Source organism: Leopardus geoffroyi, chromosome C2 (assembly GCF_018350155.1).
Source record: "Leopardus geoffroyi isolate Oge1 chromosome C2, O.geoffroyi_Oge1_pat1.0, whole genome shotgun sequence".
Taxonomy (NCBI): domain Eukaryota; kingdom Metazoa; phylum Chordata; class Mammalia; order Carnivora; family Felidae; genus Leopardus; species Leopardus geoffroyi.
Window position 1 is genome coordinate 23,251,635 of NC_059333.1, and position 22,702 is coordinate 23,274,336.

A 22,702-nucleotide genomic window follows, 5' to 3' on the forward strand; every position below is an offset into this window, starting at 1 on the left:
ATAAACTCCTGGAAAATAAAATATACTAGTTGATTCCAAGTAAAATAAACATGTTTACTTCAGATGCAACAAAGGCTCTAATCTTAATAAGAGTGATTTCAGTATTTAAAAAGCTAGGAATTTAACTCTTCCAAATAATCACAAAACATTAAAGAAACAATGGAATACTCAGTATCCTGGAAATGTCTTCTCTGATATAAAGGTATTGCCACTCCTGGAGAAAGGGAACATATTACAACACTTCTACTCTTTAATTTGTAAATCCTTTCCCTTTGGAATAAAGCACTATAATGGATATTTGGATAAAATATTGGAAACAATCTAGTACATTTAAAATAATTTTTAGAGCACATGAAATTTTGGCCAAACACGATTTTTCCCCTAATACGAACCATTTAAAAATTTTCTACCTAAGTTGAAAGCCAATTTAGATTAAGCCGTGCTACTTGCTAGCTGTCAATAATTGAACAAGTCACTTATCCCTTTAAGGGATTTTTTTTTCTCTTCATCTGTAAAATCAGATTTTTGATGGAAATAATTTGTAACCCCTTCACATATGAATGAATATTTCACATCTCTCAGTTTTTTCTAGGAATTCTTGGGAAACACAAAACCTAACCATCTTCTTTGCTCCAGGGAGAAGTGCACAAGCAAAAGCAAGGTGACTGACCCCAGCAATAATGGTACCATACAGAACTGGTGCTATCTTATGGGTGGCAGGGTAAAACTGGTTGATGTTACAGTTCTTTCTGAGTCAGAGCTTCCTTTCCCTGTGTTGTTTCAATCAAATTCCCAGCACTTGGTGGACAGCCATATAATCAAAATGCATGCACAGGTTGATACCACATTTTGTCACTTATACAGAAATATCACATATTCTTTGTATTATTGCTTTGGGAATAAGTGTATTATTACTGATGCTAGATGTCAAATCCCTTGAGAAAGTGATCCAGGGTTTATATATCTCTTTATTACCCACAGGCTTCAATGGCTGCAAAGATTTGACAAATAGGAATGAGAAAGCGATATACAAGCCAATCTAAAAAATGCATTTGTGAATTTTTCTTTTCATTATTCATCACTCTAAATTGTGTTTTAACACCTTGCTTTAATGTAAAAAGTCTAGTATCACTGGACTATCTAAAAATATAAACTAAGTAATAAACACTAAATAATGTTTATCTCTTTGATTTACATTGTATATGGAAATGATATAGATTAATACAATCTGCTCCAACCAAGCCTCTTTCCAAGGACGGCTATATGAAATGGTACCATTAAAAAAATATCTGGATCTTTCTTAAAACTAGTATGGAAGTCATCATCTATTAAACTGTTTAAAATTATCTGACCTCAGAAGTCACACATTAAATCAATTTTAATCTTCCGTCTGGATAACAGAATAGTACATTTTGATCATTTAATAATAAAAATTATATATCCTATTTTCCCTTTTTCACCTTTACCCAGAAAACTCTGAATTAAATGTAACTTTAAATGCACTAACATAGCTAGTGTACTTTTTTTACCATAGCTATTTATGCTATTACCTTTCTTGTCCCTCATGTTTTGTTTAGGTTTTAGGAGTACTGTGTGTATATATCTTTCACAGTGTGACCATAGATAAATTTTCACATATGCAGGCTATAAATCTGAACACATTTTAAAGTAAATTAAATATTCAGTAATATTTTATTTTAAACCATAAACATTTTTAGGATGGCTAATTTCTCCTACTTTAACTTTTAGTGTGCTTCTGTTATTGCTGTTTTGCTTATTTAATTACTGTAAGATATATATTCATACACAAATCAAGTCTGACTTTCTGACCTTTTTCCCATTAAAATTAAACTGAAAAAAGATTATAAGAATTTTAACATTTGTTTCATCACAGTGAAACATTAAAAATAATTAGCAAAAGATTACTCAGAAATTAGCAATACTGTATAATATTACATGGACACAAATGGACTATTTAGAAGATGATGATGCTTAAAATATTTTGTAATAATTTCAAAATATATATGTTATAGAGTACTCCTTGGACACATTTAGTTCTCAGAATGAATTAACTTTGGTGTAACTATTAACTAATATAGTAGTTTTTGTAATAAAATAATTCAAATATTTATTTGGATGGTGCCATTTGAAAAGTCATTCCATATTTTTTATAGCTGAAATAAATTTTTGCTATAGAAGATGAGTCAGAAAAACATTGAACAAATTTAGGTAGGTAGGGAATGCACATAAGTAACTAAAGCATATACAGGAAGATAAACTTCTAGGTTTCTGACTATTATACTTGCTATCTTCTCTAAAAATTTATAAGATAGATCACTGAGAAGGAAAAGTGTAAATATTTCTTATTAAGTTGCTAACCCAAGCTACTGAATGAATACAAATAAAAGAGGCAAAACATAGGAGTTTAATATTTAAGCATATATTTTCAGATAACTTTTTTAATTAATTTATTTATTTTGAGAGAGAGAGAGAGAGAGAGAGACACCACAAGCTAGGGAGGGGCAGAGAGAGGGAGAGACAGAATCCCAAGCAGGTTCCATGCCATCGGCACGGAGCCCGACGTGGAGTTTGAACTCATGAACTGTGAGATCACAACCTGAGCGGAGCTTAAGAATCAGACACTTAACCAACTGTGCCACCCAAGTGCCCCTATTTTTAGAGAACTTTGAGGCAACTTTATTTAATTTATATTTCCACCAAAACTGTTTTAATCAAAGTATGTGTTTACCTTTTTTTAATGTTTAGTTATTTATTTTGAGAGAGAGCATGAGTGGGGAAGGGGCAGAGAGAGAGGAGAGAGAGAGAAATCCCAGGCAGGCTCCTCACTGTCAGCACAGAGCCCAATATGGGGTTCAAACTCACGAAACCGTGAGATCATGACCTGAGCTGAGATCAAGAGTCTGGATGCTTAACTGACTGAGCCACCCAGGTGCCCTTGTGTTTACCTTTTTAAAAAAAATATTCTTTTGAAAGAATAAGTATTCTGTAACATTTATCAGTAAAATACGCTAACTTATAACAGCCCTCACAGCCAGATACTTATGTATTTTGTTTAACACAAATTCCTTTTGTCACAGTTTTAAATTCTACTTTTATTGTAAATATAAACAACAGCATAAGGGCATCACTCATTTATTTTTTCAACAGCATTTACCATAAGCATCCACTATGCGCATCACGGTAACATAAACTTTTGTCTGTAAGCTTAGAATCTGATTTAGAAGACAAAATTAATGAAACTGAAACACCTATAACCCAGGATAATATAAGACTATAAATGAACAGTATTAATCTGTATTCTACTGGTTTATAAGAGAGAAACGTAGTTTGGAATGACTAAGAAAGGTTTCAAAAACGAATCAGGGTTTGAGATTCATTTTATATGATAAATTGAGGTAAACAGAATTCAAAACTGCTGTCTCACGAAGGGTCTAAAAAGCTACCCCTAGAAAATTATTCTGGAATTTCTAGTGGAGGATCAAATCAATTCTTCTTTTTGTAAACATAATAATCACAATACACTCACTGTCCCCTCTTCTGTATTTCCATTTCTTTCTTATATGTCTACACACTGAGTCTTTATCATCTTGCCACTATCTGAACCTGCTGCCTGTGACTTCCCACTCAGTGTGCTGAGCCATCCATCCCTTGACAGGGAGTGAAGAGTGGAGAACCAAGATGTCACTATCAGCTTTGATTCTCAAATAGCACTTTTAAGTAGACTGCCCTGTCATCACTACCACCATAGTATCTACTACCATCACCACTCAGAGATGTGAGAGCTGAATGGGTTTGTTTCTTTGTTCTCCATCTGCAAGCATGCAAAGATCACCAGCATGACTGGCTACAACAGAGAACAAAGATTGGGAAGATCAGTTGGCCCCAGAGGGTCTAAATTGTGCTCCTCCCTCCAAGCCTTCACTGACTCTACTGTGACGTACAGGGGCTGTGGGGTGTGGAAGATCACTAACACTTAAACCAGAAAACCCAGTAGCCTAGGAAAACACCACCAGGTAGGTCATGAGAGAGGAAGTGCTAAGTCTCTGAGCATAATCAGAGTCAGTGGGAGCTGAGGTGGAGCTTTATTCAATAGTGTGGGAACCACTGATCATGCTGTAAAAACAGACTATATGAAGTGTCAGTGTTGGGGGAGGCCATCGAGAGGACATGACTGCCAGCTAGCTAAACCACAAACTGGACCCGGGCAACTGGAGGCTCCTCACTCCCTCCCCAGTCCTTGGAATATACACTCTGCTCACTGTTCCCACAATGGGAGCCACTGTCTAATATACAGCCTTGAGAACAATGTGTTGGTGAGACCATATGGATAGTAGAAGTGATTGCACCCAGTTAAGGCCTTTATATAAACTTTTAAGATTGTGGCAGGTGGGTGCAGAGATCTACTGTCTATGGCCACTCAAGACAATCCTCGTCTGGAAATTTAGTAAACCCAACGCATACCAATCTACCTCTTTCTTCAGTCTCTTCTTGCCCCCCATGTTATGTGGGCCAGATTGCAAACCAACAGCCAGTAGTACAGATACTGCCTACCTTCCAGGCAGAACCAAGAGCCACACTTGAGTTAGGGATGGATAAGAGGAGAGAAACAAACAAGGACAATAAGCTTCCACCTAAACCCAGACACAAGTCTGAGTAGGGTTATGGGAAGAAGAGGAAGCCCTTGAGAGGGAGACAGAACTTGGCAGGAGACTTAGTTCTGAGTTGCTCACATAATAAATAGTGTTATTATCCTTAAATCCTCATTCTGCATCAGTTTTGAAGCCCTGCACCATGACAGCAACAGCTAACAAAGAGAAGCAGAGACCCCAGATATCATAAAGATCCCAAATGCCAAACTTATCAGCCGCCATGTACCCTCAGCAATGTATGGGAAAACTAAACAGAATGTAATCAATGGTGCAGTGACAACACAGCTTTCCAAAACTAATAATTACCTCAAAAAATATTCTGACATCTTACCAGAACATTGTTTGCCATAGAGTCAAACTCTCTTCAGAAACCTTCCAAGGAAGGTGGGTTAATAAATTAACACACAAAAAAAAAAAAAAAAAAAAAAAAAAAAAAAAACATGCAATTATACCTTGACTTCATAATAATATTAATGATGATATAGCTAATATTAATTGAACACTTACTATGTAAGCAGTGGTATTACTATCCCCATTGTACAGCTGAGAATATTAAAGAATAAAGAAGTGAATCACTCGTTTGCGATCTCTCATTAAGCAAGTGAGGGAGCAGGATGTGAATTCAAATCTGTCAGAGTTCAGGCTTTGTGCTCTTCACCATCATACAGCCTCTGACATGGAAAAAAAAAAAAAAAAAAAAAATATATATATATATATATATGTATATATATATATATATATATATGAGGCTTAAAGCATTTGCATAGCCACAAATCAAAACAAAAATTTTTGCAAGTAACATTAACAAAAATTTTGCTTTGACGCTAGAGGGAACGTAAAGATATTTAGATAGTCAGCTCTAAGTAGAGATCTGGTCTTTACAGGGTATGGAACAGAGCTGGAAATAAAACACAGATGTTGAGTTATTTCTTGAAGACATCATTTGGGCCACAGGATCCAAATTTATTCGCAGGAAACCACTACCAGCTTGTGCTTGGGAAAGGGTTTTGCCCCAGCACTAAGCAGGCATTGGCCTCAGTGCCTGGAACTGCCATGTGCTGGCACAAATTCATTTAGTACCCAACCACTCAGGCAGAACGCTTCAACAAACAGCCACGCGATGTGAATTCTGAACACTTCAGAAACAATTTTGACTGGTGTCACCAAACCGTACGAACTAAAACAGTATCAAAGAAATCTTTTAAAATGGGACCATTCAACGTCATTTATAGGAAAAGGAAAGCCGCTCTCAAAATACTTTTTAGCTCCATAAAACCATAAACCAGTCTATGATAAAGTTAATAGAAACTATTTAATTTGAACACTATTACCTGGCTGCAAATAAGTAAATTCAGTTGTACTGAATACCTGCAAATACAGAAATGCTTTATATGAAAAACATTAGCAACATATCTCACAAAAGCTCTTTACATAAATGAATTTGTTCTCTGTCATCAGAAATAGAAGATTATCTACTTAGTAATCTTCAAAAGGGACATGGTAATCAAACACATATACAAAAGAATTTGTATCTACAATTTTATGATCCAATCCTTATTGTGATATTACAAATATGTTGAACAATTTGTTCAGCGGCTTTGAAACAAATGTTATAACTCAGTTGTACAGCACGATGTAAAAGAGAGCATAACACTGCTAGAAACTCAGCAGCCTTCATGTCTTCAGTTACAAATTGGGGAAAATGAAAATGAAGAATTCAAGCATGTGCATGCATTTCAATCACAGTCCCTGAGCTGGAACCAAAGCACCCATGCTCCAAATGCTGATTTTATCTATATTCATGGAATGTGTTTTGATGGAAAACATCATAAATTATGAATGTTTGTGTGCTGGGAGTTTGTTTTAAAAAAATAAGGTGGGAGAACTGTTTAGCTGTTCATTTTGTGTAACAGAGAGACAACAGATATTGTTTTGTAGTCTTGAGAAATTAAACACTAGCTAATTAGTCTTGAGTTACACAAAGTGTGAATAATAAGTCCAATGTTTTATCATGGAGTACATTTTCTTCTTAGAGGCAAAAAACAGCAAAGAACAAATCATTAAAATATTCATGAATTTCAGCCCTAATGAAAACAATGAAACAAATAGAGCAAGCATTTTGACACAGCATAGAGTGATGGAATGATTTTCCAAAGTGTGTGTGTGTGTGTGTGTGTGTGTGTGTGTGTGAGACCTATATTATATATATATATATATATATATATATATATAGGTTTTATATATACATATATATGCACACACACATACATATTCCTCCACACAAATATATATATTTATATATATTTTTATATATATATATATATATGTTTTACATTTGGCCATTCAGGAAAAAAAAAAAAGCAGTGTTGGTGAGAGTACCTGGCATAGGGAAGAAAAAAAGCAGAAAAAAAGCTATCCAAGAAAAAGTAATTACAGATCAGGGACACAGTTTTATACCTCAAGCATCTCAATCTCTATCCTGCATAGTCTCGGGAAAAAACCATCTAGAGGCCAGGAACTGGTGTGGTTCACAACTTGGTCTAGCCATGTAGTAGGTTAGTACCCTGATCAATGAGTCTACTCATTTCAATACATGGCCTGTCTCATCAGTCAATATCAAATCAACATTCTTTGTTTTCAGTTTCCACTTTTCCCTCTAAAGGAGACCCTGACCCCCATTCCTATTTTTCATCCTACTTTTCCAGAAATCAAATGAACATTTTTTCTTGACCTCCTTAAATTTGAGAACATTATTCTCCCGTCTAGTTTGAAAACAATAAATAAATAACAGCAATGAAATATATTTCCTTTAAAAAATTAGCTTCTTATATATCATAAGCTTATGGAGGACTAGTCAGGCTTATATAATTTGTTTTATCCCAAATCTATTACCCTACCCCTGCCATACTTTGACCACAGTCCTCAAACATTGTATGGTGGGAAGCACTCAGGCCCTCAAATTCAAAGTTAGCCTTTATTCAAATCCCACTTTAGCCACGTCACAGCTATGTGACCTCAGGTAAACAGCTTTATCACACTATCTCTTAATTTCACTTATCTGTAAAATTTTTAAGAAAAGATACTAACAGATGTGTATACACAGATATTAAATAAGATCAAGCACAAGAGCTTTCTTAGGAGATTTTCCAGGATAGAGCCTACGCACCAAGGAGTTAGTATCCTTACCTACCGTTCTGAAACGTAACAACGGTAAAACCATGCACAGTGTTAACAGCTTCCTTTTATAGTGGCCTGGCAGAAAAAGATGACACTGTTACCGGCCAGCCAAGGGTCCAACCCAACTTTGCCACTGAGCAGCTTTGTGAGGTTGACAAGTCATTTAAACTCTTCAAAATCTGTTCATATCTCCTTCTCTAAAACAGAATCATCCTCACAAGTCAGGGTGAAGAATTAAATTAGATCACACATACAAAGTACATGAAAATGGCACATAGTGACTCCTGACGTAGCTTATGTTCTTTGTCAAAAAGGGCCCTTTGCACATCCCTGTGGCAGACACAGGTGACCACTGCACGCTATGTCCTCTCCCTCATTCTTCTTACTAAACGAACACTGAATTTGACTGAACGATCACAGGTGTCCAGGGAGACTGACCTTGCCCTCAGCAACAGAAAGGAGTTGATTAGTCAGGGGAAATCATGGTGGTGTCATTCTCCTCACCAGCCATTAGTTAAGGGGAGTTCATACGATACAATTTTAGCCAATGAGAACTGAGGGAAGGCTGCTGGATGACATTTGAAAATTTTTTTTGTTTTTTAGTAAAGAGGCCAGTGAAATATTTGTCTTTCCTAACTTCAGATTTTATTGCCAAAAAACGTGATACATGAAACTGTTGCAGCCACCTTTCCTCCAGGAGGTCATGGAAAACTAGCAAAAGACAAAGAGAAATGTGAAGTACAAACCTGACTCCGGATGGTTTCTTAAATGCTACGATAGATTACTATTTTTAAGCCATTTTAAATTTGTCCTACTCTTCTTTGCCCCTAAAAGCATCCTAAACTGATGTAGTTTCCTTATGGAAGTATTCAGTAAGTCAACCACAAACTGATGACTTCATGAATTATTAATAATTATAGTGTCTCACTGTAAGAGAAGCCATTTAAAATATAGCTTATATTTAAATATTAATGTTATATAGTCTTTAATGAATTATACTAACCTGGACAATCAAATTGCCCCACTTTGCCACCACCATGAACCCAATGTTTCCAAATCTTGTTGGTTCTCCGTGCTCATTAATCTCTTAGGTCTCTAAAAGATTTACTCCTTTGCCAATTGGTACTTGCTCACATAGAATTTGGCCATTCAAAAGAAATGGCTGCAAAGAGTGGTGAAAACCTGAAACTAGAGCCACTCCCAATAACTCCTTTCTCCCTTCAGCCATGTCTTGCTATTGCATAGGTACCATGTTTCAGTCAGAGAGATGAGTAAATTTTTAAAACCAAATATTAACTAAATTTGAATTTCAAGTCCTTCACTTATTAGATGCCACGTAACTTTTATGAAATGCAATTCCCTCATCTGTAAAATAGTAACTTCAGAATTCCTATATATGTTGTGAATATAAAAATGAGGTAACCCTTATGAAAGTACTCTGCAGGGTGACTGACAGATTTTTTTTTTTTTCTGACAAATATTGTCCCCTTTACCAAACTCTAACCAGGCTCCACTGAGCCCTTTTCTCAACAAGGCCTCAATCCTGACCTTTAAAGATTTGAATGAAACACTAACATTCTTTTTAACAGCTCAAGGCTGCATCCCTGGAATGACTCTAAACCCCTTAAAGTACCTGCCTGAGAAAACTCAAGCCTGCCAAAAGAGTTTACTGTTAGTTCCTGCCTAAACCTCAAGATAGGACCCTGTCTCCCAGCCTCTGTGGGATGCTGGGAGCGTAACTTTGATAACCATCAGTTAACAAACCCAGGTGGGTTTCAAATACACCAAATCACTCCTTCCTGCTTTTTGTAATTTTTCATTTCTCTTACTCTACTGAACACCAAGCACCTCCCTCCCTATTCTCTATTCTCCCTTTAAAACACCCAGTCACCTCTACACAAATCAAAGATGAGTTCAGTTCCCACTTGGGCCCCTTACCCTACTGAATATAGTCATATACTTCATTCTGATTAAAATCTGTCCTTAACCACTAGTGTCTGGCTTTGTTTATCTCTGACACTTCCTTCATCCAATTAACTCATTAAATATTTAAAAACAGACACTGTTCACTGGGGACACAAGGTTGTCTGTAACCACTCTCTGTTTTGTCGGGCATCTCCTTCTCTCCTTGTATGCATGTAACTGTCAGACTTTATCCCAGATCTTCAAAGTCTGACCCTACCACCCACTTCCTCATTACCTTTTAGCTGATGAATTATCCTTGAAACAAAGCAGCAATTGATCTTTACTAATAGTACTTACTTTCGCTTCTCATTCTCAGCTCCCTGCGTGCTTTTCTGCTCAAGTAGTCAGAATGTGTTCTGGAGTCACAAATAGTAAAAGACAGTTTACACTTCTTATGACAATCTCCCTCTGCCCATCACACATCCACGTGCAGGTACATCACCTGAGATGTGGAGACTTTAAAATCACGTGCCTTCTGAGAAGCAGCCACACAGGAAGAGACCGCGAAAGTTCACTAACAGATAAGTCCCCTTCCCCACCCCCCACCAGAATCAGTAGGTTTAATCCTTGATTTTCTAGCAGGAAGGAGATACATTCTGCTTACAGAAGTCATCGTTCACCAATTAATCTGTATTCATGCATGGTGTAGGATGAAGGGTATTTCTAATAAAATGTTTCATACAATAGAAATTAAACAGGACCCTGAAAAAGAAAATACATTAGCAACTTAGGGTACTTCATAATCGCTCACAACTCTGTACTAAGTGTTATTTAAATATCATGAGAATAGTAAAGTTGAATACTTCATAGCCACTTTGGATATAACGGTGAAAGTTTTCAGTAAAGCACAGAGAACGACATAATATCTATCATTTAATAATCTGTGCTGAGTTTTGTTCCTAAATTGCAGACCACACATAATCCCCACAGAGGTAAAATGCATTAGCATAGGGTTTATGAGAGGCCTCTGAACTAAAATGACTTACAGAGATAACCAATTAAAGTGATTATAAATTATGTCAAATTTGAGGGGAGAAATGAAAGTAAAAATAGATGAATCAGAAGCAGTAGTAATCTCTCTAACTGCAAGCCGTGTTTCAAGTTAAAAGGGGCATATACAATACTGGTAACATTAGTGGATAAATGGAAGGCAGAAAAAATAAATAGGTGATAAAGACATTCTGGAGTGTCTGAAAATGTTTTCTGTCCAATTAACTGTCTTACCACTGAATTCAGACAGAAAAAAAAACATCATAAACTCATGACAAAACATGGCTACCAGACAAGAGAGAATTTGTTTAGGTTAAACTGAATTTCATTTTTTAAAAAAGAAAACAAAACCCAAGTGCCTATGAAAAAAATAAGATAAAATACTCTTATCTTGCTTGTCTTCCTGTACATACAGTTTAGGATCGGTTTCCAATAATCATTGATTGAATAATCAACTTTTAATTAACCCCCACAGATTATCTTTGATTTTTGAGGACTTTAAATACTTGCTTTATCGACAAATCAGACATTTACTATTGACGGTATCTAATCTGTTTAATTATACCATTATCAACATATTATATCTCCCTCATTTATTTCTATGCATGGAAAACTTGAAACCTTAACCACAGAATGGTCTCCTAAGCCTCAGATAAGGCTTCAAAAGAACAAATCTTATAGCAAGATTTAAAAGTTTGCTTTAGTCCCAGACTGATTTATTTTCAATGTAGGAGACAAAGGCAGATCATCTTTCCTTTCCTTCTGAATTAAATAATCACTGTGACTTGATTACTTTACACCTACTCATATATTTATTGAAGGCCTACCACATGCAGTGGTGATGTAAACAAAATTTTTAAAACAAATACCCAGACCAGCAACTAACACATTTCTAACAGTCAAAACTAAATATATTTTTAAACAGGTAGTTTGTTTTCCTCCTGCTGGGTAATATTTAAATATTCATTTAGCACATATTTACTAAACATCTACTATGTTCCAGGAATAAATGTATGAATTTACAGTGAACTCTCTAACCAAGTACCTTGTATGGAAGCAAGCATGGAAATGCATTCTTGCTCTCGGGGAGTTCACACAGAAAGTCGCAAGAGTTGCAGTGAAGTCTGACAGGCAGAATTCTGGTATATTACCAACAAGTATGATTGGAGCATCTGTGTCTTGCACATTGACTGGTGATTAGTGTGTATTTGTTGAGAGAAAGAAAAATGTTTTCAGTGATGAAATGGCTGAGCTGAGTCTTGAGAAAAAAAAAAAGGAATAGTCTAGGCAAGGTGAAGAAAAGTGTAAAATATATGGGCTGTGTAGACGCAGGGCCCAAGTCTGGGAATTCCAGGAGTGGTGCAAAAGCGTTTGGTGCACATAGTAACAATCATGAAGCTAAGAAAACAGGATCCTGAAAATGAATAAAAGGCAAAAGTCTCAACAGACCTAAGTCAGGAACTCTCAAACAATACAAGTGGAAGGGAATCCTCCAAAACGAACAGCATGTGTCCTGTGAACACAGTCCAAAAGCAACTTTGAAGAAGAGCACACACACATAAAGTACGTACTGTACCACAAAGTTCGTTTTGAGAATTACTCCATAAATAGGAGAAAAATATATTTCGGTGAAAGCAGAGACATTACAACAGGAAAAATGCTACATGTGGAATAAAATATTTCTATCAAGTCCTGGGCCGACCATTTTTTAAGTCTTTCTTCTTGGACAAGTAATTTCACCTCTTAAAGGTTCATTTTCCTCTTTTCTAAATCTACCTTTCAGGGTAATTATGGGACTTCAAGTAGGTAAATTTTAAGCTGACCATCAAAGTTTTTGTCTCAGTATATAATATATACATGCTAAACAATGTTAACAACAACTCTTCGATAATTCAAAAGTTTAACCTAGTTTAAAGTATTAGCATAAAATCTGCACAGTAGGTAGGGTGAAGCCAGTGATTTTGCGATAAAGGGTATGAAAAAGGAGTGAATAAGATTGAAAATGTACTTAATTTCAGTTGGCATTAGAAAACTGTAAGCGATTCACCTAAGTAAATAAAAAAAGAAAATTTTTAAAAATACAGGTAAATATTGGGGCGCCTGGGTGGCGCAGTCGGTTAAGCGTCCGACTTCAGCCAGGTCACGATCTCGCGGTCCGGGAGGTCGAGCCCCGCGTCAGGCTCTGGGCTGACGGCTCAGAGCCTGGAGCCTGTTTCCGATTCTGTGTCTCCCTCTCTCTCTGCCCCTCCCCCGTTCATGCTCTGTCTCTCTGTCCCAAAAATAAATAAACGTTGAAAAAAATAAAAATAAAACAAAAAATACAAGTAAATATCATTGGTCAGTACTTTGACAAAGATTATGGTATACACGTCATGTTATTTTTTTTTTAACATTTATTTATTTTTGAGAAACAGAGAGAGACAGAGCATGAGCGGGGGAGGGGTAGAGAGAGAGAAAGACACAGAATCTAAAGCAGGCTGCAGGCTCTGAGCAAGCTGTCAGCACACAGCCTGATGCAGGGCTCTAACCCACAAACTGTGAGATCATGACCTGAGCTGAAGTTGTATGCTCAACCGACTGAGCCACCCAGGCGCCCCGACTTCATGTTATATTTTAATGTTCACATAATCTCTGTTTAACGTTTCTTGTGTCAATGACACAAAGCTATCGCTATAATATATAGATGCAATGCTCTGCTCAGGCAGTATATTCAATATTTGTCACGAGTAGATAATAACCAGTTAGAAATTAAGTAGGGAAGTCAATTTAAAAATAATCAGAAAGAGCATAAGTACTGTAGTTACTAGAAAGCTGGTTGGGAATGTACAAGTTACAGTATTAGAAAAACTGTCTACAAATCCTCATTAATACTTAGAACAAAGTATAAGTGTGCTTATTTTCTTAAATTAGGATGTGCTCTACTGTAAGTTTTAGCTTTATGACATTGGTTTATTTTACAAGTACTGGCATGCATTTCTATGCTAGCATCATATCTGCATCCCTGAAAAACGCTGGTGACTGCAAAGTTATACAGTAAAAAATATCATGGCATATGGGAAAAGACAGGATGAGAGGTCAGAACATTCCAAACCTACAGAAATGTATAACCAAGCACTAACGACAACCATAACAATCTTAATTAAAATACTAGCGCAGTTAAATCTCTCGTGATGTTTGTACCTCGCATTTGCATCTTCTTTCAAGATGCAAAGCCTGAAGGGCTTTCGCTTTAAAACGAAAACTGTGATCCAGGGTGCAGCCTTTTAAAAAAATATAAAAACAAATACATCATTTTAACACAGGAGAAAATGACTTTCCAGTTTTTTTTTTATCTACACTCTCAACATTTCCAGATACATAGTATATTGAAAATCAAGATGGCTCTTAAACTGCTAAATGAACAAATACTTGCAGTAAAGGAAAGCATGTGAGTCGATTTTTCATATTTTTTACAAACACCTTGCTCGCAAATTGTTAAGGCTTTCTCTTTAGTAAGTCAGATGTGGACCAACACAATTCCTGCATCATTTCCCTATTAAACAATCGTGTATCAAAGAAACACACAAAGAAACAAACTGAATTACTCCTTGAATGCATATGATGCTCTTTGGCTACAACTTTGGATGTCAGCAACAGAACATACTTCATAGCTCAAGGCAAATCCGGCACTCTCAATCTCAAAACATCATCTATCAAGGGTAATGTTACCAGAATTAAATGAGACAACGGGTGAAAACACCCAGCACAGCTCCCTGGCAGGCAAAAGACACTCAAAAATATCAATTCCCTTGGACACTAACAGAAAAACGTTCAATTCCATATATTTAATATCAAACTTTTTTTAATTTTTGTTTTAGTTTAGTTATTTTTGGTTCTTTTTTTATTTTCTTATGTCTTCACGTTTTGTTTTGTTCTGCTTCCCCAGAATAAAAAGAAAAAGGGGGAAAAAAAAGCTCTGGATAAGCAGAGAAAATAAATGAAGAATATACAATGAAAGCAAATTTGACCTACATGCTTCCGAGATTTTACCCAAAATTCCACACACACACAAAACAAATAATATTGGAGTGCAAACAGTGATGGAAGAAAGAGGGAACCAAGTTAAATAAAAGCGGAGAAAAATTCTGAAACCGACAAAGATCAACAGTCGGCCTTTCCGAAGTTACTGATGACATTTCTATCTAGATGTTCCATGGACATCTCAGACTCATATATATCAATGTAGAAAATTACAAACAAGCAAAACAAAAACAAAAGTAAAAACAAAAACGCCTCTTGCCTAAGATAAGTGGTTTTATTTATTTCCCTATCTCTACTAAGATAGGCTTAAAACATCAGGCACCATCTTCCTCCCAATTTGCCAAATCAAATGCCTTATTAAGATCCATTAATTCTTCCAGAGAAATATGTGACATGCCCCCTCACTCCTTTTTCATTTCCCTCTGTTTCACCCCATACACAGCCAGGAGACTTAAAACTTTAATCATGTTCTTAATTTTTATTAACGTTTATTTATTTTTGAGAGAGAAAGAGAGAGCAAAGGAGGGGCAGAGACAGAGGGAGACACAGAATCCGAAGCAGAATCTGAAGCTGAGCTGTCCGCACAGAGCCCGACGCAGGGCTTGAACCCACGAACCATGAGATCATGACCTGAGCAAAAGTTGGACGCTTAACTGACTAAGCCACCCAAGGCGCCCCAATCATGTTCTTTTTCCGCCCAAACAATGGCTCCTAAAGATCTACACCAAAGAGTCAAGCCCAGCGTGGTCTCCAGGCCTTCCTGCCTCATAGTCCCACCAATATTTCCACAACTGAGTCCAACAACTCACCTTTCCAAACCCTTAAGTTAATTAAATTGGATTACTTCTGTCCTCTGAACACTTAGGGCATCCTTACTTACAACTTGTTCACCTGTTTTAACACCTTGTATTATCTTCTCCATCTACCATGTTGAATCTCTTTCTGCATTAGTGAATGGCAAGGTGGTATCCTGGTTAAAAGGCAAGTCTTGGGGCGCTTGGGTGGCTCAGTCGGTTAAGCGTCCGACTTCAGCCAGGTCACGATCTCGCGGTCCGTGAGTTCGAGCCCCGCGTCAGGCTCTGGGCTGATGGCTCAGAGCCTGGAGCCTGTTTCCGATTCTGTGTCTCCCTCTCTCTCTGCCCCTCCCCCGTTCATGCTCTGTCTCTCTCTGTCCCAAAAATAAATAAACGTTGAAAAAAAAAAAAAAAAAAAAGGCAAGTCTTTGCACATGTCCTAGGTTCACATCTTTGCTTCCTGGCTGGGCAGCCTTAGACAGTTATTTAAATTTTCTATGCCTCACAGCCCTCAAGTGTAAAAGGGGAATATTAATATGATAAAAATTAGAGGGCTGTTCTACATATTAAGCTACTTAGTACGCGTAAAGTGCTTACAATAGAGACTGGCAGTTAGCAAACACTCAAAAAATTTTAGCTCTTTCCAGGGGCTGAACTCCTAGCGGCTTATTTAGACCATTTGATTCTTAATTAATTATATATCCTTTGTCATTTTGCAACATTTTGTTGAAGTTTATTGACCTCTTGTATGCTCATTTGGTTTTATATTTTTTGTCCTGTCAACTATCAAAGTTGAATTCTATGCACTACCCCTTCCACACACATGCAAATTATCAAACAAATACGATAAATACATTAAAAATAGGAATTCAACTAGAAATTCCTAATTCCAGATACCTACTAACTATAATTGATAATAGGCAAATCAGGTAATTCCTCTGTACCTCAATTTCTTCATCCATAAAATAAAATTAATAGTCCCTTGGATTCCTGATGATCATTTGTTATAAGAAGGTTGAATGTACTTTGAACTAGTGGACTATGCTATTAGGAGATGCTGGCATTATATTCATTGTAAGCCCTGCACAAGTATTTGTTCCTTGATTAACCGACAAAATGCCACAAAATTCAAATATTATCATCACTTTGAGCTGAAGACATGTTGGATTAATTTTTTTAAACTGATGAAAAACTTTGGTGTTCAGAAAACTGAATTAAGAGTTTAGAAACCAGAGTTCTAGTTAGTAACCCTTGTATTTTTCTGTTTGACCTTTGGTAAATTACTTATCCAAATTGTGTCCCCATCCTAACCCTCTATGAGACTAGTGTCAACCTGGTGTTGGTCCATAAAAAGGATTCATGATACAATAAGAAACCCATTCCTCAAGACCCTTTACTGCCATCTGCTGGAAAACTGTGGAAATAAATATGTATTCTATCACCACAGCTACGAGTGGCGCCCCCTGGAGTTGTTCATCACACAACCTATACAACCATTCCTAGGAATGCTGCTGAATAAGGTGTCTGAGGCATCACAGGTGTTTGATGAATGAGTAAATTAATGAACCATCTTCATCAATAAATCCGATTATCTCTGCCCCCTCAATACTCTTTCTAATCACAGAGCAGTTTTTGATGACTTAAAAAAAAATGAAGTAAGTGGAATGTTTTTAAACCACAGGCAGATTTATCTGCATTCATAATAACATTGACATAGTAGGGTTGACATTTTATAGGAGGCCTACTATGTATCTATTATCACAATTGTTCAGTACAATTGTGGCAGTACAGCAACTATCAGATATATTTATGTCAGATTTTCAAATAAACAAATGATGACTCTGAGAGTTTAAGTTGCTTCTTCAAAGTCAAGAGACTTAGTGATCTAAGTCTCCTGATTTCAAATCCAATGTTTTTTCCCCTTCTCTGCTAGTTTTAATAACAAAATAGAGCCAAAAAAATTTGGACCACTGACCTGAAATTCTTAAAACTGTCATCTGTTGATTGCTATGCTTATAAATACTCTCAAAATTCCGTATCATACCTCCTTGCTATTTAAATTCAGACAAGTCTGTTTCATGACATCATAACTTTCTAAAACGTCTTATAATGAATGTTTGATGAATTATGAGTGGAATAAGTGAGTATGTGACACCAGGAAGTATGTCGATAGCCATGTGGAATCAGCACTATTATAACTATAAAAACTGTAAATAGTTAAAAGTTATTAAAATATTTTAAATAGTGCCATATAGAAGCACTTACATTTGCTGAACAATTAAAGATACCTTGGCTCTATGAAGTTCAGGAATATTACATTTAATAAAAGCATAAAACCGGGTGCATCTCAAAAGTGTTCTTGTATCACATAATTTGGAAAATTAAAACTAATTTATAATCTTTTAAATAGGCCTTCAATATAATTGGGATAGTGTAAAGGACACAAGAAATTCTGAATCTAGGTCAGTAAACCTTGAAAAACAATGATACCCCCCTTTACAAGAATATTAAAATTATTAAACTAATTTTGCATAAACCAACACCCAGGGGAATAATTTTATTTTAGACCAAAAAAAAAAAAAACCCACAGAAAAAACAAAAGCAATTCAAAGTTGCTCTACTACTTATCAAGCACTTTCTTCATGCTTTCAAAAGTTCACTGCTATGAGAGGTGACCCTGAAAACAGATAAATTAAAATCATTTCCCAAATGTCAAAAGCCAGAGAGAGCAGAGGACTAGTTCCAGGGTCTTCTGATTGACACCCTGATTTCCATTCACATTGTTCCCTCACAAGGAAATAGACGAAAACAAATTACACTGTTCAGCTCGGTTACCAGACTCCATCTCCATAGCTCATTTCTCAGTCCCATTACAAACTAGTTCTAGGTTTGAAAGAAAGCCATTTTACTTACTAAATTATATGAGGTTTGACTTTCTTCTTGTACTGAATGAGGTTGTTTTCTTCCATTAATCGCTTCTCTCATCGGATACCACCTCCGGGGGAACATTAGCCCCTCGTGTCAATGACAAGACTCACTAGACACCCAGGACCCACCACCTTCCCTTCTTGCTCTTCGGGCTCCAATTCAGCATTAGAAACTAAAGTGACCAGATGCTATGCTTAACTTCTCTGGCATAAAGCAGGAAAGGAAACCTTCCGGGTTGTTCATTGACAAATAACAATACTAGTTTACACAGCCTACCTTCTCTAAGTGCAAATGAATACGGAGTTGATTCAACAACAACGTTGCAAGAGAGGCTGCCATCAAAGAGTTAGAGGGGGGTAGATTCAAAAGGACTGGAGAGAGGCTGTCTGTCACAGCCTACAGAGAAGACAGGTGTGTGGAGGGGACCTTCCTGTAGACCTGAAACCAGTAGTGACCCACACAGCTGTGCTTTATTTTTGGAAGGTACACTTCCCTAGCCAAGGATGACCTACCAGCACGTCACCAGAAAGAGAAAATGTAAGCAGATGCCTGTAAGTTCAACTCATTAACTAGGCAATTCACTTCCATCGCCACATGATTTTGGCTTAGGTAAGGGTTCTGCGTAGGGCTGAACTGGGTTGCAAAAGAGATGAAGAGCTCTGTTCTCACCTTACATTTTCATACAAAAATGCTTCTATTTCATAAATATGAACGTCCAGTAATAGATGCTTATTAATCATACTTGAGTAATTTTTAAGGAGAAGACAACGATTTTAGAAAGTAAAAAAAAAAGCTTCAGGAAAGCAGCCCATACATATTACCATTTGGGAATCTGAATATACATAGATCCAAACAGCAAATGCACCATGAATCACAGACTCAAGTTATCACTTGAGATTTATGAGGACAGAGACAGTGACCAAGTTTTGATTACAAAGAAAAAATAATTGCAGAAGTGAAGAGTTATAGAATCTCCTCTCTGTTGACAATTAAATTCAGACTTGACAATTACATCCCAACCTTACTTCATTAGATATTAATCTTGCAGTGGAAACGAGAGGCTTTTAAAGGAGCATTTCTGCTATAATAAAAAAGGCTTTCACTACAGTAGAACAATAATGTTGTGTTTAAAGTTAGAACTATTAGACCTTGTTAGCTAATTATGGTATTGGCATCCACTTAAGTTGCTCAGTTTTTCACTTCTGTCATTTTCTCCTATTCAACTGCTGCAGTTCAAAACGTTTTGACTACTTAAAAGGGAATACATCATCGTTGCCTTTCCCCAGTCTAACTGCACACCACTTTCCAAAGCAATAGCTTCAATCATGCTTCATAAAATCCCCTGCAAGTATATTGTTGGAAACATAAATCAGCAAGCTGGGGTTTTAGTATTTCTAAGGCAAGCCCAGGGATCACTAACAGGAGGCTTTGCCATGGCCCCATTTATAATAGAATAAACAAAATTATGAGTTACACTGGATCCATTTCTTTTTCAAAGATTGCTCCAGTGGTGTGGCTGATACTTGCTTCTGCATCCTTAATTGGAGAACAAAACACTAGCATAGAAAACTGGACTCTGGGCTCAGGACTGCTGTTTCCAAGCATCTCTGACTTCATTAGGACACATGGCACAGAAGTACTACATGTTCGGTTTCACAAAAGCTAGGTCTCTCTGATAAGCATCTATTCCTCTATGAGTGCCATGCATTTTTAAATTGCTCTAGATACAGAGATCTTTAGAACGATGCTCTCTCCTCCTTCCCTGTTTCATTACAGTGAATATAGGCTCCCTTTCAGGCATGCTTCAGTCTTAGAGTCCCTCTTTACAATCACCCTGCATTCGGAATTATAAGCTAGGAGAATCACAATTTCAGAGGGTGCAACCTAGACCCAAATTAAATGTGTCTGTGTGTAATACTTAAACATTCCTAGATTTCCTTTTTGTCCCCCAAATTCCAACACACTTAGTGTCTATAAATGTAAATTCAGACTCCACAACTGAGACATATTTCTTCTCCAAACCAGTCACAACGTAATCATAAGTCTGCATAAACTTGCTTTCTATTATGCCCCCATCTTACTCCACACTAGCTACACTCGGTTAATTGCAGTGGTATTTTAACTGCAATTTTCAGGGACAGCTTCTGAGGATTCACTAATACCTGTTTGTATTATAAATGAACAGTTAAACATAACCAGCAGCTCCACAAAAATTTAAGCAGCATTATCTGCAGGGCATAAAGTATATGTTGATCTTTGTTACCAAAGTGATTAAATTAACTGACTGGCCTGGTGTTAGCTTCAGATGGACATATCTGCAATTTTGCTATGACTGAAATTTTGCATACTCTCTGTTATTAAGGGAAAATGAGCTGCATCTTACCAAGACACTCTATAAACTATAGCAATATTCAGTGTTTGAATTCTGATTTCTGAACCTAAAATCTGCATCCAGTCCTGTTTCATCAGCCACTAACACTATATAGCTTTAGGGAGGTGAGGGCAGAGAAAGGAGGGCTTCATATCCAAAATGTCAAGCCCTGCTGAAGAATGATAGAAAGACCCAGGGAGTGTGGAAGAACAGAAAACAACCATTTCTGGGTTTAAAATGGAGTTCTACCACCCCCTGCTGGACCAAATGAGCAACACAGAGGAGGCTAAAAAAATGCTTAGAATTGAATACAGTGGAGATATTTTAACTTGTCTTGTAATTTATGTTTTCTCAAAAAACAATTTTCATGCCACACTAATGATATAACATTCTATGCAAATATTACACATCACAAAATTACATCTATTTTCTTTTTCTTTAAAGATTTCCACCAATGCATGTTTTAGCATTTTGTGTTCTCAATTAAATGTCCAAACTTGTCTGGACAGTTGAAAATGCTTCCATTTACTATAAATATATTTTACGTGAAAGTGAACTATCCAAACGAAGCAAGATAAATTCAGATCTAGCTCTCTACAGATAAACAGAGACAGCTTCCACAAATTCTCTCAGGTTTTTCTAGTAAGCTATTCTTTTTTTTTTTTTTTTTTTTTTCCTCAAGAGATAAAAATCTCACCAGTTCTCCACAAGCTAAAACATCCCTTACAGGTGTAATTACAATCTGACGCTATAAAAATTTTCAACCTTGATGTATTAACAAGGGTGGGGGGAGCTGAGAATGAATGACTGCAACACATGCCTAGTTTTATCCATTTGCCTTCTTACACACAACATCCATGGCCCCTCTCTTAGTTTCAATAGAAATAAACCATCACCGTTCACTTCATAATCAGGAATTGGGGTCTTGGGAAAGGGGGGGGGGGGAGAAAGAGTGTCTAAGAATTGAATTTCTTGCACACGAGAGATAATTCAAAAACGAGTTTAATGCTGATAGTTTCTGCTGCTTCTGTAAAACATCATCGTTCCCTTTCCTTCCGCAACCTCAGATATTTAACTGTTAATACACACCAACATACTCATCCAATTTTTGATAATGAAAATCGGAGAAAGCCAAGAACCCGGAAAAGAAGCAGTTTGCCTCGCTCTCCTGCTCACCGATGCCAATCTCCAATTCTGTATTTTCTCTTATTTAAGGGTCTCCACAGAACAGACCTAATTTTCACCGGCAGCTAAAATAAACAGTGAAAACAATAACAACAACAACAATAACTATAACTTTAGTTCTTTCATTTAATTCTTCTTGTGCCTCCCTCTGCCTCTCTTGGTTGGGCGGAAGGGGGAGGGAAAGTAAATGCAATAAAGCACCACACTCCTACCTTGCCCGCTACTGACAAGCAACCCGAGCAGGTAGAAGGAGAGGAGGAGGCTCATGTTCAGGACGTGACACTGGAGGACAGTTCCAAAGTTATTAAGTCCAGCCCTGGAGAGAGAACCTTCCGCTGCCACGGCCGCCTTAGCTAGAGCCGCCGCCGCTCCCGGGGTGCCCCAGCCGCCCGCAGCCCGCGCGCTCCTCCTCGCAAAGTGACTGCAAGCTCCGCTCCTTGCCGCACTATATCCAGGCAGCGGCGGCGGCGGCGGCGGCGGCGGCGGCAGCAGCGGCGGCAGCAGCAGTAGCAGCAGCAGCAGCGGCCGCCGCGGCGGCAGCAGAGCCGGGCGGGGAGGGAGGCGGGGGCGGGGGCGCGGGGAGGGGAGGTGCGGCCGAGGTG

At 37.3% G+C, this 22,702-nt stretch overlaps 1 protein-coding gene across 3 annotated transcripts in view; it reads right to left on the reverse strand.

Annotated features, from left to right (window-relative positions):
• The window catches only part of NCAM2 (neural cell adhesion molecule 2), a 520,619-nt gene extending 498,144 nt beyond the window's left edge, over nucleotides 1-22,475 (reverse strand). For all 3 annotated transcript variants that reach the window (XM_045501591.1, XM_045501590.1, XM_045501592.1), the window contains exon 1: nucleotides 22,313-22,475. In XM_045501591.1, the coding sequence (XP_045357547.1) occupies nucleotides 22,313-22,367 (55 nt within the window). In that variant the 5' untranslated portion in view covers nucleotides 22,368-22,475. The remainder of the gene's footprint in view (nucleotides 1-22,312) is intronic.
• Between the last annotated feature and the right edge of the window lie 227 nt (nucleotides 22,476-22,702).